At 42.3% G+C, this 15,919-nt stretch overlaps 1 protein-coding gene across 2 annotated transcripts in view; it reads left to right on the plus strand.

Annotated features, from left to right (window-relative positions):
* The first annotated feature begins 2,259 nt into the window (after positions 1–2,259).
* SORCS2 (sortilin related VPS10 domain containing receptor 2) overlaps positions 2,260–15,919 on the plus strand; it is a 1,283,650-nt gene continuing 1,269,990 nt past the window's right edge. For both annotated transcript variants that reach the window (XM_077477839.1, XM_077477840.1), the window contains exon 1: positions 2,260–2,626. In XM_077477839.1, coding sequence (XP_077333965.1) covers positions 2,324–2,626 — 303 coding nt within the window. In that variant the 5' untranslated portion in view covers positions 2,260–2,323. The remainder of the gene's footprint in view (positions 2,627–15,919) is intronic.

Below are 15,919 nucleotides of genomic sequence, written 5' to 3' on the forward strand. Positions count from 1 at the left end.
AGAAGCAATGGCGGCGGCAGCACCCAAGAGCCGATGGAAAAATTGGCTGGGGTATTGACATCACTAGATGCCTGGACAGGTAAGTGTCCTAATATTAAAAGTCAGCAGCTACAGTCGTTGCAGCTGCTGACTTTAATTTTTTTTCTGAAGGACACTGGACCTCCTCTTTAACCACTTGCCGACCAGCCATCATCCTTATACTGCGGCAGGTCGGCTCATTCCTGCAAATCGCCATAGGTGTACGTCGGCACCTTAAAGGGTGATAGCAGGCACGCACATGCCTGCTGCATGGCGGGGAACCCGATGCATGTGGTCGGTGACCGCGATGTCCGCTGGCACGAGAACCAGAACGGGGATCTGTGTATGACAGATCCCCCTTCTGACAGGGAAAGAGAGACAGATCTGCTGTTCCTAGTGATAAGGAACAGTGATCCCTCTACTCCTCCAGTCAGTCCTATCCCCCCACAGTTAGAAACACATATGAGTGAACACATTTAACTCCTTGATCGCCCCCTAGTGTTAACCCCTTCCCTGCCGGTGACATTTACACAGTAATCAGTGCATTTTTATAGCACTGATCACTGTATAAATGTCAATGGTCCCAAAAAAGTGTCAAAAGTGTCCGATCTGTCCGCCGCAATGTCACAGTCCTGCTAAAAATCGCAGATCGCTGCTATTACTAGTAAAAAAATAAAATAAAAATGCCATAAATCTATCCCCTATTTTGTAGACTATATAAATTTTGCGCAAATCAATCAATATACGCTTATTGCGATTTATGTTTACCAAAAATATGTAGAAGAATATATATCGGCCTAAACTGATGAAGACATTTCTTTTTTTACATTTTTTTTGGATATTTATTATAGCAAAAAGTAAAAAATATATTTTTTTCAAAATTGTCACTCTCTTTTTGCATATAGCGCAAAAAAAAAAAACGCAGAGGTGATCAAATACCACGAAAAGAAAGCTCTATTTGTGGGAAAAAAAGGACGTCAATTTTTCTTTGGGTACAGCATCACACAACCACGCAATTTTCAGTTAAGGCGGTGCAGTGCCGTATCCTAAAAATGGTCTGGTTATTAAAGCGGAGTTCCACCCAAAAATGGAACTTCCGCTTTAAGGGAAGGTGACCCCCTGACACACCACATTTGGCATGTCATTTTTTTGGCGGGGGGGGGGGGGGGGGGAGAGTGGAAACCCTCTTTTTAGAGGATTCCAGCTTCCACTTCCTCCTGGAACACCCGTGGCGCCAGAAGTGAGTTCACTTCTCCCCCCTCCCTCTCGGCAATCATCTGGGACATGTCACAGGTCCCAGATGATTGCCTGGCCAGCCATAGTGAGCAGCACGGCTCGCGCATGCCCGGTTGTGAAGCCACAGTCGAGCGCCCACAATGACAATGCCGGCATCGCAGAGAGGAGTTGGAGATGAGCGGGGCTTCGTTCCCCCGCATTGCTGGACCCTCGGACAGCTAAGTGTCTGATTATTAAAAGTCAGCAGCTGCAGTATTTGTAGCTGCTGACTTTTAATTTTTTTTTTTATTGGAACTCCGCTTTAAATCCTTTAAATCCTTCTGGGTCTGAAGTGGTTAAGTTCATTTTCACGGCTAAGATGGACTTTGCAATTAATTGCAATTCATCTGATCACTCTTCAAAAGATTCTGGAGTATATGCAAATTTCCATCATAAAAAGTGAGGCAGCAGACTTTGTGAAAATGAATATTTGTGTCATTCTCAATACTTTTTGCCATAGCTGTACTGCAGCCCATAGGTTGCCGGGTAGCCCTATGCAATCCTCCACACCCTACAGCAGCCTTTCTCAACCTTCTCAACACAGAGGAACCCTTAAAATAGTTCTCCAGTCTCGGGGAACCCCTGCTAAAAATTAGAAGTCTACAACTTATGATACATTAGTGTGATGGTCAGTGGGAAGAATGGTCCTTACACTTGTGGTCATTGGGGTTAAACAGATCAATGGAGTCAGTGGGAATTTATCTGAGAAGCAGAAATTGCCCAATGCTGAAGGAACCCCAAGCAACCTGTTTGAGAATCACAGCCCTACAGAGATGCACCGACCCTCCGCGATCCATTTGTCAGCTGTCAAATCCCATTGACAAGCTTTCTCCAGTTTGCCCAGAAGGTGGCGCCCGCGTCCTTCCCCCCAGTGACAGTTCCAGTCCTGAAATCTCACTGTTCTCCAATGTAAGGAGGGAGAGAAAAAAAAAGAGAAGCTTGCTTTGTTTGCAATCCCTCCCTCTACGAGTATCTATCTAAGTGAGCATACACATCCCCAGCCTGTCACTAGCCGCATCAGAAGAAGAGCATGGCACTAAGGGGGCCACTTCTTCCACCCCCTATGGGCATCCTGTGCCTGGCCAGCCTGTCCCTGCTGGTGCTGCTAGTGCAGGGCAGTGGCTGGGTGATCCGGAGAAGGAGTGCACGGGATATACAGGACAGCAGAGTTGATGGGGATCGGAGGCTTCCTGAGGATGCTACTACTCCAGCTGGTCGCTTTGGGAGGTCTACATCCAGAGATCACATCTCTATGCTCAGCACCTCGTTTGTGCTCAAAGGAGACGCTTCACACAACCAGGCAATGGTGCACTGGACCGGAGAGAACAGCAGTGTGAGTGACCCGACAATTCAAATCTCATCAGTCACCTGTCATATGACCCTTCATAAGAGTTCAGTGCCATGGCAGGCTGGCACACTTGGGGCAGGATGGTGGCACTGTACAAGTTGGGTGCCCGCTTTGCATGCCAGTGCCTTCTCAAACTTGGAGCAGTTTGCACTGGTGTTCTGTAGTTTCCTTGTTGTGGTGCCTCTACAATCCAACAGACAATAGTTCTTTGACAGCTGTCATCTGATTACTTATTTGGAAGGATAAGTGTTAGAACACAAATGCCCCCAGCACCCACAGTTACTGCCATGGCAGACTGGGGATGGTGCCATGACTGGGGCTCTGCACAGTGCTAATCATATATTTATGCTTCTGCCTACTGCTAGAACTTTACTATAGGTTATATATTGTTCTGTTGGAGATGTTGGTGCCTTCTGTCCACCAATAGATAACTTATTCTTCACATCTGTTGAAGTGATGGGTTATCTGGGTAAAGATTACAGGGTCATAGGGCAAATGTCATATAGAGGTAGTGCCATGGTAGACTGGGGATGGTGCCATGGCTGGGGTTCTGCACAGTGCTGATCACATATTTATGCTTATGCCTACTTCTAGAACATTATTATAGGTTATATATTGTTCTGTTTGAGATGTTTGTGCCTTCTGTCCACCAATAGATCACTTATCCTCTACATCTGTTAGTGATGGTCTATCTGGGTGGAGATTACAGAGTCATAGAGATAATGCTATGGAAGACTGGGCATGGTGCCATGACTGGGGCTCTGATTACAGGTTTATGGTGCCTACCTGTAGAACTTTAATATAAATTTGGATCTTGTTCTGTTGGAGATGTCTGTGGCTTCTGTTCACCGGTAGATGACTTATCCTTGACATCTGTTGAAGTGTTGGGCTAGCTGGGTGAAGATTACAGGGTCAAAGGGCAATTGACATATAGAGCTAGTGCCATGGCAGACTGGGTATGGTGCCATGACTAGGGCTCTGACTACAGATTTATGATGCCTACCTCCAGACTTGTATATTGTTCTGTGAGAGATGTCTGTGGCTTCTGTCCACCAGAAAATCACTTATCATTGACATCCATTGCAGTGATGGGCTATTTGGGTGTAGATTACAGGGGCATAGGGCAAATATCATATAGAGCTAGTGCCATGGCAGTCTGGGTATGGTGCCATGACTCGGGCTCTGATAACAGGTTTATGGTGTCTACCACTAGTACTTTAACCTGTATTATATATTGTTTTGTTGAATATGTCTGTGCCTTCTGTCCACCAGAAAATCACTTATCCTTGACATCTGTTGAAGTGGTGGGCTACCTGGGTGAAGATTACAGGGTCATAGGGCAAATGTTATATAGAGGTAGTGCCATGGCAGACTTGGTATGGTGCCATTAATGGGGCTTTAATTATAGATTTATGATACCTACCTCTAGACTTGTATATTGTTCTTTTGGAGATGTCTGTGGCTTATATCCACCAGTAGATCACTTAAGCTTCACATCTGTTGTTGGATGGAGATTACAGGATCATAGGGAAAATGTCATATAGAGCTAGTGCCATGACAGACTGGGTATGATGCTATGACTGGGGCAGTGAATACAGGTTTATGGTGCCTACCTCTTGAACTTTAATATGAATTGGATCTTGTTCTGTTGGAGATGTCCGTGCTTTCTGTCCACTATTAGATTACTTATCCTTGACATCTGTTGAACTGATGGGCTATCTGTATGAAGATTACAGGGTCATAGGGCAAACATCATATAGAGCTAGTGCCATGGCAGTATGCGTATGGTGCAATGACTGGGGCTCTCATTACAGGTTCATGAAACCTACCTCTAGAACTTTAACATGACTTGTATATTCTATTGGAGATGTCTGTGCCTTCTATCCACCAGAAGATCACTTATCCTTGACATCTGTTTAAGTGATGGGCTATCTGGATGAAGATTACAGGGGCATAGGGAAAATGTCATATAGAGATAGTGCCATGGCAGACTGGGTATGGTGTAATTGACTGGGGCTCTGATTACAGGTTTATAGTGCCTACCTCTAGAACTGGAATATATCTTGTATATTGTTCTGTTGGAGATGTCTGTGCCTTCTGTCCACCAGTAGATCACTTATCCTTGACATCTGTTAAGGAGATGAGCTATCTGGATGAAGATCATTGGGCAGTGCAAGGTCATAGGACAAATGTCATATAAAACTAGTTCCATGGCAAGCTGCATGGGCATAGTGCTATAACTTCGGCTCTGCACAGTGTTGCTTATGGGTTTATGCTTCTGCCTACCTCTAGAACTTTATTATGGCTTGTGTATTGTTCTATTGGAGATTTTAGTGCCTTTTGTCCACCAGTAGATTACTTATCACTGACATCTGTTGAAGTGATCTGGCTGAAGATCACAGGGCACCATAATATCATAGGGGCAAATGTTATTTAGAGTTACTACCATGGCAGACTGAAAAAGGTGCTGTGGCTCAGTCTCTGTACATGGTGCCTACATATGTTACCTACATCTACATGTTTAATATGGCTTGTGCATTGTGTTCTGATAGAGATTTTAGTGCCCTTTGTCCACCAGAAGACCCTTGACATCTTTTGAAATGATGTGCTATTTTGTTTGGAGATCACAGGGCAGTGCGAGGTCATAGGGCAAATGTCAATTAGAGCTAGTGCCATGACAGATCAAATGGATATACCGCCATAGTGCTGAACAAGTTATAGTCAACCTATCATAAACAATTGGTCGCCATCGCTGACCTCTTCCCACTGCAAATACCAGTTATCTGGCCAATTATGCTGACCCTAATACTTCCCAAGTCACCGATTTGCAACAAGTAGGCAGATCAGAAAAGTCACGAGTACTTTTTTATATACTTGCCCTGGGTCAGTGACTTAAGTTCACCATACATTTTACAGTCTAATTGTACAATCTTCTTTAGATCTGCCAATACGTGTAGTTCAAGGACTTCAGGTCCCCATATTACATAGTTTTGGTAGATCTAAAGTTGATTGTACAGAGACTGTGTGGTCAGATGAAATGTGTATAGTGAGCCTCAACCTATTAAAGCCAGAGATTCAGTTTAAAGGTCAGGAAACTAGAATAGTCACTAATGCCAACATCCATGTTTCTCACAGTACAGATTTCTTTTAGGTGTCTGTTGTCATACTGTATCTCATGATGTGCCTGATTCTATATGGGCATTGTTCATTGAAGCTTCTATGCTGCAGATGGTCCTCGTTACATCCTCCACTAATGCCATAGGATGTTCACTTCTTGTGCCACATGTCACCCATCCATTACTGATCCAGTACCCCCTTCTTTGCCAGTTATTCTACCATCTTTGACATTTCTTTACTGTGGTCTGCATATTGTTGTATGGTATTTGTGTGCCTTCTGTCCAGCAGCCAATGAGTTATTCATCGTGCCAATGCCAGCTGTATGCTGACACATTCTAACCAGAATAGCAAATCTGTTCATTACTACTGTAGACTGGGAACTTGTATCTTCATGGTAGCATTGTACGAGTCTGTCTATGCTTCTATCTTCCTCTGGATCATGGACCTTCTTCTAATGCTGTCTAGTTTTATCATTATTATTATTATTTTAACAAATGCTTGAAATTTGCTATTTTTGTGTAAGTCACACATATCTGCACTGCCTATTATTTGCCGTGCTGTATTTTAGATGATGGGTATATATACTTCTCCTAAGAATGTATGGAGTAGTATATACGCATTACATGAACATGGTAAAAAGCAGAGTTCTGATTTTCTTTATTTGTCTATTTTATAATCTTCATCCCCATCACCTCTGTCAGGTTTTTATTGCTGTCTGATCCCCTGGTGGGGGATTCATCCTCTCTGTTTGTCCTGGTGACTATTGAAAATAATGGGAAATCCAAGAATGGAAAAGTTGTCACTTGAACATAAATAGGGAAGAAACTTTCAATGGCGGTCATTGTTCCCTGCCTAAGAGGGGATTCCCTCTCACTTTGACAAATTCATTTCATCGCTGGTTTGTCTCCCGGACAAGAAGTGAAGGTTAGAAGGTTAAAGTAGTATTAAGCCCAAAAGCAAGTGTTTATCATCAGTTTACCAATTCTTAGATGAGATGGCTGCATTAGTTGTCTTTTTTTTAAGGCTTTCTTTCTTCTATTTTCATCTGTTATTCCAGCCAGCAAGTCTGTTGTTTTTCACAGCACAAACTCGGCAGCAGAATGTATCAGTTTACATGGATGAAACAAACCATTTAACACTGGCAGGGGTGATTAAAATTATCAGCTTTTATTTACCGTATTTATGGGCGTATAACACGCGCCGGCGTATAACACGTACCCCAAGTTTCGGAGGGAAGTTTAAGAAAAAAACTTTTAGGAGGGAAGTTTAAGGAAAAAACTTACATTTTAAATGCCCATCATTGCAGAATGATCAGTGTCCATCTGCAGCCTTGCCCAAAATTGCAGCATGATCGTTTTTAAATGTTACCGCCGCCAAGATAGACAGAGCCGGATGTCCTATGTACTTGGCTCCTCTCTGGCTCGTCACGCAGTCCCGCCTAGTCCCGCCCCTTAGCCTGGCTCCTATGATGGACACAATACCGGTCCAATGGCGGGACGTAAATGCTAGGAGGCAGGACTGGGCGTGAATGCGAGCAAAGCCGAGCCTAGCCGAGTACACAGTACACACGGCTCTGTCTATTTCGTCCGCGTCCGTTCCCTCCTTCCCTTCCAAGGCAGCAGTTCAGCGTATAACACGCACCCACAATTCCCCCCTGATTTTTAGGGGAAAAAAGTGCATGTTATACACAGATAAATACGCTATTCATGTCAAATCTGTATCCCAAAAGGAAAAAAAAAAACGGTTTATTGTAACTGATTCTAAAGTTTGAGCTGGAGTTTGGCTTCAATTTGTTAGTGTTTCTAAATCTGCTAATACATTTAGCACTACCCTCCCCTCAGACTGACAATGCTGCTGTCTCTGTGTCCTGTGCTCATTCCTCCAGAGCTGTGCCTCACTAATACGGGAGGTGTGTTGCTGGCCAAATCACCATGTGAAAACAGAGGGCAAAAGCAAAAGAAAACAAATGCAGCCACCACATCTAATGATTGGTAAGCTGCAATACAATCCGTTTTTGGTTTTGGGTTTAATATAGAGATGCACCGAAATTTCAGCCGAAAATTGTGTTTTCAGCATTTTGCCGATAAAGAAAAAGGTGCCGATAACGGCGCCGCACACGATTTTGCCACAATTTTACCATGATTTTACTGTGCTTATGATGTGTTTTTCATAGGTCATGTGACTCAAAAAAACACATCAAAAACTGTAACACGGGTGCATTATTGATGTTTTTTTGCTACGTTTTCAATGTATTTCAACAGGGAGGTGCGTTTATTTTTTTTTTAACTGACCAATGCAGCAAGCAAGAATTTTAACACTGCTAATGAAGGGCAAAGGACCACTGTGAAGACATGCATGGAATTTAATGGGATGCAGTTTTTTTGCACTAAAGGTGCCGATAATGGGCAACAATAAATTCAGATTCCTATAAATTCATGATATTAATTTAAAAAGTTGAATATAATACAATTATGTATAAATTATTATTATTATTTTTTTAACTGTCATTTTTGGTTTCTGTTTCGGCTAAGTGCATCCTGAATTTTCGGTTTTGACACCAAAATTTCCATTCAGTGTACCACTAATTTAATAACAGCTTAAAGGGACTCTAAACTCTGGTTTGCAAACAAATTTTAACAAAGTGTGTATTCAGAACTCAGAAAAGCCCCTTCTATTGCTCTCAGCCTCCTCCAAATCTCCGGATTCCTTTGTTTTTGCTGCTGTGACCTGACTTCCGGTTAGAGGGTGGCTACGTTTGTTCTCCATTGTCCCCCTGTATTAGGGTTGCCACTTTTTTCTTCAAGTCAAACCCAAACACTTTAGCAGCGCACAGGATTAGTCCGTCGGACAATCCGATCATGTGTGGGCTAATCCGATCATCTTTTGGGAATGAAATCCGGCGGACCTAGAAATAGAACATGTTTCAAATCTATCCGATGGACTAAATTCCGACGGACTCAAATCAGGAAAACCATTTGTCTGTATGCTGGTCCGACGGACCAAATACGATGCTAGGGTAGCTATTGGCTACTGGCTATTAAACTTTCTTTTTTTGTCCCATTTACGTCATCACGTTCAAAAAGAACGGACTTTTGAATGGACTTAGTCCGTTTGTGTGTGGGCAAGTCCGTTTGATTTGGAAAGTCCGTCGGAACTCCACCAAAAGTCCGCCGGGAAGACCGTCGTACCTAGTTTGCCGGAAAGTCCAGTCGTGTGTATGCGGCATTAGTGTTAGCTTTGGGCAGTGTGAAAGAGTGTGTAACAGACACTCTCAGCTTAGACAACTGCAGCCAGCAACCTTGCTGGGAAGCCATAGTCTAGTCTGAATAATGTGTCCGGGTTTCCAGCACTTTGAAACCTGGACACATGATTCCAAACCCGAACTGTCTGGGTGAATCCCGGACAAGTGGCAACAATACTCTGTATGTAGGAATGTAGTAATTCTTTCTAGCTCACTGAAATAGATTATGAACTATGGGATCTGCGGTGAGCGTAGAGAAGAGCACACAATCAAAAGGAATGTGCTCTGCTCATAGCAAATGAATGGAAGTGAATGAGGAAAAAGGATAGGTTTGGGAGCTCACGGACGTTGCAAGAAGACAGAAAACCAGTAACAATTGCATGAAAAGTAGATTCCAGGGCCAATAGGTAGTTGATATGTATGCATTATTTTTGGAGAATAATATTATTGTTTAATGTCACTTTAAATTCCCCAAGACACAGCAAAAAAAAAAAAAACAAAGGACAAAAAAAGAAAACCCAAACCAAAAGAAACTTTCCATTACTGTACTCCTTCTTTTGGAATGTGTATATTTGCTGTCTCCCAAGTAATCCATTTTGACAGCTATGAAACGGATGCGTGTTAGCCCATCTGCAGAGCTGGGGACAGATGTGTTGTAGGGATGGTTTGCTGAGATCAAAGCTTCATATAGCATTGGAAGTTAAGCTCAGTCTCCAGAGCATCCAATACCTTTCTGCATAATGTTTTGGAATAGAGAGCAGTTCCCAGTCACAGTGCTGGATGTGTGTGCGGAGTATAGGATTACTGGGACTGTCAGGTGGATCAGATGATGGATGAGCAGAATGTCAATGAGGATTGCTGGAGTGTGAATGGGAAGGACTCCTCCTGGTTCTAGTTATGTCCAATCATCACGTCTCACACCAAGCTGGTTAACTAGAACCAATTCCCCACACTGGTCCTGTACTACGTCAGTGGAGATAACTGGCATCTGCCATATCCGCTCACTGGCAGGGGGTGATAGGGTACAGAGACTTGGCTCATTAGTTTGCTAGTTAAAGGTTCAACCATACATGACATGAACCCCCAACTGCTTTATATGCATGTCTATGCTTCTGGACAGTCTATGTCTTGGAGGCCATACATGCTTCACTGTTGTTATATGATTGATGTATAGTTCAATCAAAATTATCAAATAAGCAAACGATCGAATAGGCATAACTTCCTGTGTTAATGATTTGGTCACGTTTTACATTTACATTGGATTCCATCAAACTGACTCTTGTGATTCTACTAGATGAAATATCTGCTGAAAGGACCACATTATATATCTTGGAATGCTGGTATGTTTTTATGGCTGACATTATACATCAGTGATCTTCATACTCTGGCCCTTTGCTTGCCCTTATCTTGGTGTACCATGATAAAGATAAAAATCTCCCACTGATACAGGCACTGTTCCTACCACTGACAACAATGAAGAAGCATGATTCCTTCAACTGGCCACCACTGCTTCCACCAACACCAACAATGGGGCACTTTTCAGTCCACTGACCTTAATCAGGCACCATTCCTTTTACTGACACCAACAATTGGGCAGTAATCTTTTCATTGACACCAATGATGAAGCCCTATTCTCACCATTGACGCCAATGATGGGGCCCTATTCCCACCATTGACACCAATGTTGAGGTCCTATTCCCACCATTGACACCAATGATGGTGAACTATTCCTCCCACCAGTACCAATAATGAGGCACTATTCCTCCTCCTACTGACCACAGGCACTATGTCATTTTCTTACTCCCACTGACAACCAAGCCTGAGGCCCTATACTCACCATTGACACCAATGATGAGGCCCTATTCCCACAATTGACACCAATGATGAGGCCCTATGCCCACCATTGACACCAATGATGAGGCCCTATTCCCACCATTGACACCAGTGATGAGGCCCTGTTCCCACCATTGACACCAATGATGAGGCCCTATTCCCACCATTGACACCAATGATGAGACCCTATTCCCACCATTGACATCAATGATGAGGCCCTATGCCCACCATTGACACCAATGATGAGGCCCTATCCCCACCATTGACACGAATGATGAGGCCCTATTCCCACCATTGACACCAATAATGAGGCCCTATTCCCACCATTGACACCAATGATGAGGCCCTATTCCCACCATTGACACCAATGATGAGGCCTTATTCCCACCATTGACACCAATGATGAGGCCCTATTCCCACCATTGACACCAATGATGAGGCCTTATTCCTCCTCCTACTGACCCCAGGCACTATGTCATTTTCTTACTTTCACTGACAACCAAGCCTGAGGCATTATTTCATTCCAGTGAATTTTTCTGCTCCCACAATCTGGCCCCTTTAAAGTCTGAAGTATGAGATTGCATGGTTCAAACGGAGATGTGATCGATAACCTGCGAATGCCAAAGGTACTTCATATATTTAGTGGAGGTTACATAGTTAAAGCGTAGGTCCGCCCAGCCTACGAAATATTAAAAGACAGCAGCTAAAAATACTGCAGCTGCTGACTTTTAATATATGGACACTCACCTTACTAGGGAGCCAGCACCCCAGCCGATCTTCAGATGGACTGTCCGGTGCAGCCACCACCATTGCTGGTAAGGGAACCCTACTGCGCAAGTGCGAAGCTTGCTGCGCTTATGAATTGGCCCGGTGGCGGAGGAAGGAGAAAGGGAGCCAAGCTTTGCCATGGCGCTGTCTCTGGAAGTGGGGAAGAGGACCTGTCAAAAACAGGTCCCTGCCCCCTCCCATGAAAGGTGCCAAATCTGGCACGGGGGGAGGAATAAGCGTAATAAGCGTAAGTACCACTTTTGGGTGCAACTCCACTTTAAGGTTAAATAAAGACACCAGGTTATATGTACTCAGTAAATATATCACCATATATAGTTAATCTACAAAGAAACATGAATTGCCCGTGGGACTTTAGATGAGGCACAACACACTCAATTATAAAATCAATAAGGTACAGATTTATTGGTAAATACAATTTCCAAATGATCAAAAGTGACATAATGCCATATAGTTGAGTCGATTGGTCAATATATACATACTAATTCCATAGCCAGGTACAGTGTTTCAAATATCAATCCATAATAGATGTGAACTTGCATCTATGTAACCTGATGCGTTTCGTGACATAGCATCACTTTCTCAGGGGCTGATGCACATATAATTGTCTATAAAATAGAAATAGTTTAGAACAAAATATATGACACACATAATAAAATGGATTATGTTAATGCAATCATTGGGTATCAACCAAATGGGGACCCATACTTACAAACCTGCAATACATCATATGCTCATGACCTAATGGTAGTCACCTGGAACTGTCTAACCCGGGAACTGTGGGTGTGGGATTCGAAGGACTCGGCAGTGCAAACAGGACAAGATGGAATGGCCAGCATGGAGAGCAATCCAACAAGTCCTCCACTGTGATGGCTGTGAAAAATGTGTCTTATATGTTAGGCCTGATTCACACCTAGGCATTTTTAGTGCTTTTTACATTTTGCAGATTTGCACCACAGTCCATTTATCATGGTTTCCTATGGAACACATTCTGTAGTGCAAATCTGCAAAAAAGCACTAAAAATGCCTAGGTGTGATTCAGACCTTCGTATACATGACATAAAACTACTACTTAGGTTTTGATATACATGACATAAAACTACTACCTAGGTGTTGACAAGAAAGGAATAATATGTGTAAAGAATGTGAAATATATGTATAGTACATACATAAACATGTGTTCAAAAATATATAACAAGAAAAAAGGAAAACCAGTAAAAATGTTAGAAAAATAAAAATAAAAAGGAGGGGGGAAAGGCAACCAACCACCAAACCCTCATGGCTCCATGGGCCGCAAACAACATTTTAAAGAAGTTTCAAGTGACATTCATCAAGTCATCGAATGTACTGATGTTTGCACAAATGTTTGTACGAACATTCATCCAAAAGCCTTCTAGTTTATAGCCTGCTTAAAGTGGTTGTAAACCCTTACAAACCACTTTGACCTACAGGTAAGCCTAGATTAAGGCTTACCTGTAGGTCCAAGAAATATCTCCTAAACCTACACAGTTTAGGAGATATTTACTAAAAGACAGTCACAGCTGTCTATGGCGCATGCGCCGTAGACAGCAGCACGCAGGCACACTATCGTTGTTAGCGGCATGCTGCCGCTAACGGCGATATGCCGTTAGTGGCAGGTCCCTGCGCATACGCGGGAGTGACGTCATCGCTGCTCCGGCGCTATGAGTGGCCGGAGCAGCGATACCCAGAAGAAGATGGATACTCTAGACTACAGGGGACAGCGGTGCCTTCGCTGGCTCCTGTGTCAGGTAAGTGACACATAATGGGCTACTATGCGATGCAGAGTAGCCCATTGTGCTTTACCTTTGCAGGGAGACAAAGAGGAAGTAAACCCATCAGGATTTACTTCCTCTTTAACTGTTAAAAGCCCAACAATAAAAAAATAAATAAGGCAGTCCAAGAATGTGCAATGTGCTCTGTCTTGGAGAAACCAGCCACATATCACCTTTCATCAGTATAAAACAGTTAGGGCAATGAAAGATGACTTCTGATTGGTTGAGCAGGTTACACGATTTATTGCTATTTTAGAGAATGATATTCGCTTCTCTCCGGAGATCTACTGAAAAAATTTCCAGTGCAGACTGACATCTATACACAGTAAATGAGGAGAAGGTCCAAATCTCATGCAGTGAAGTCAACTCTCTTCCGGAACATCTGCTGTGCTTAATGGAACATTCTGCAATTCATTTCCTACAAGCAAATCATTTCTGCCTCTTACCCCTGAGAATCTCCTTCAGGGAAACCAAAAAGTTACATATTAACCATTAAAATCACAAGCAAGTCCTTCCATACTCCTTCCAAATACAGAGCCATGGAAAGATGTGAGCCGGTGATACCAATGGCTTGTGTAATAGAATGCACACTATTGGTGTAATAGAACGCACACTATTTGTGTAATAGAACACACACTATTTGTGTTAGCCATTATACACACGGTCGGAGATTCCGAGGGAATGTGTCCGATCGGACTGTTTTGTCGGATAATCCGACTGTGTGTGGTCTGCATCAGACTGTTTCCGTTGGAGTATCCGACGGACCAAGTTTTCCAACTTGTCCGTAAAATTTTCCGACAAAATGCTCCTATCGGATATACTCTGATCATGTGTAGCCTACTCCGACGGACAAAGTGCCACGCATGCTCAGATCAAATTCTTAGACCAAAGCTATTGGCTACTAGCCTGAATGTAGTCCTGTTGTAACGAAATAACGTCATCACGTTATGTACAATCAGATTTTCCGAAAACTTTGTCCGACCGAGTGTATGCAACAGTTTCGGACAAAATCCGTCGGACAACATCCAACGGATTTGGTTGTCAGAATGTCCGACCGTGTGTACAAGGGCTAATAGAACGCACATTATTGGTGTAATAGAACGCACACTATTGGTGTAACAGAATGCACACTATTTGTGTAATAGAATGCACACTATTTGTGTAATAGAACGCACATTATTGGTGTAATAGAACGCACACTATTGGTGTAATATAACGTACACTATTTGTGTAATAGAACGCACATTATTGGTGTAATAGAACGCACACTATTGGTGTAATATAACGTACACTATTTGTGTAATAGAACGCACATTATTGGTGTAATAGAACGCACACTATTGGTGTAATATAACGTACACTATTTGTGTAATAGAACGCACATTATTGGTGTAATAGAACGCACACTATTGGTGTAATATAACGTACACTATTTGTGTAATAGAACGCACATTATTGGTGTAATAGAACGCACATTATTGGTGTAATAGAACGCACACTATTGGTGTAATATAACGTACACTATTTGTGTAATAGAACGCACATTATTGGTGTAATAGAACGCACACTATTGGTGTAATATAACGTACACTATTTGTGTAATAGAACGCACATTATTGGTGTAATAGAACGCACACTATTGGTGTAATATAACGTACACTATTTGTGTAATAGAACGCACATTATTGGTGTAATAGAACGCACACTATTGGTGTAATATAACGTACACTATTTGTGTAATAGAACGCACATTATTGGTGTAATAGAACGCACATTATTGGTGTAATAGAACGCACACTATTGGTGTAATATAACGTACACTATTTGTGTAATAGAACGCACATTATTGGTGTAATAGAACGCACACTATTGGTGTAATATAACGTACACTATTTGTGTAATAGAACGCACATTATTGGTGTAATAGAACGCACACTATTGGTGTAATATAACGTACACTATTTGTGTAATAGAACGCACATTATTGGTGTAATAGAACGCACACTATTGGTGTAATATAACGTACACTATTTGTGTAATAGAACGCACATTATTGGTGTAATAGAACGCACATTATTGGTGTAATAGAACGCACACTATTGGTGTAATATAACGTACACTATTTGTGTAATAGAACGCACATTATTGGTGTAATAGAACGCACACTATTGGTGTAATATAACGTACACTATTTGTGTAATAGAACGCACATTATTGGTGTAATAGAACGCACATTATTGGTGTAATAGAACGCACACTATTGGTGTAATATAACGTACACTATTTGTGTAATAGAACGCACATTATTGGTGTAATAGAACGCACATTATTGGTGTAATAGAACGCACACTATTGGTGTAATATAACGTACACTATTTGTGTAATAGAACGCACATTATTGGTGTAATAGAACGCACACTATTGGTGTAATATAACGTACACTATTTGTGTAATAGAACGCACATTATTGGTGTAATAGAACGCACATTATTGGTGTAATAGAACGCA

The sequence above is a fragment of the Lithobates pipiens genome, unplaced genomic scaffold (genome assembly GCF_037356315.1).
Source record: "Lithobates pipiens isolate NorthernLeopardFrog02 unplaced genomic scaffold, aLitPip1_a1.2 Scaffold_13, whole genome shotgun sequence".
Classification (NCBI taxonomy): Eukaryota; Metazoa; Chordata; class Amphibia; order Anura; family Ranidae; genus Lithobates; species Lithobates pipiens.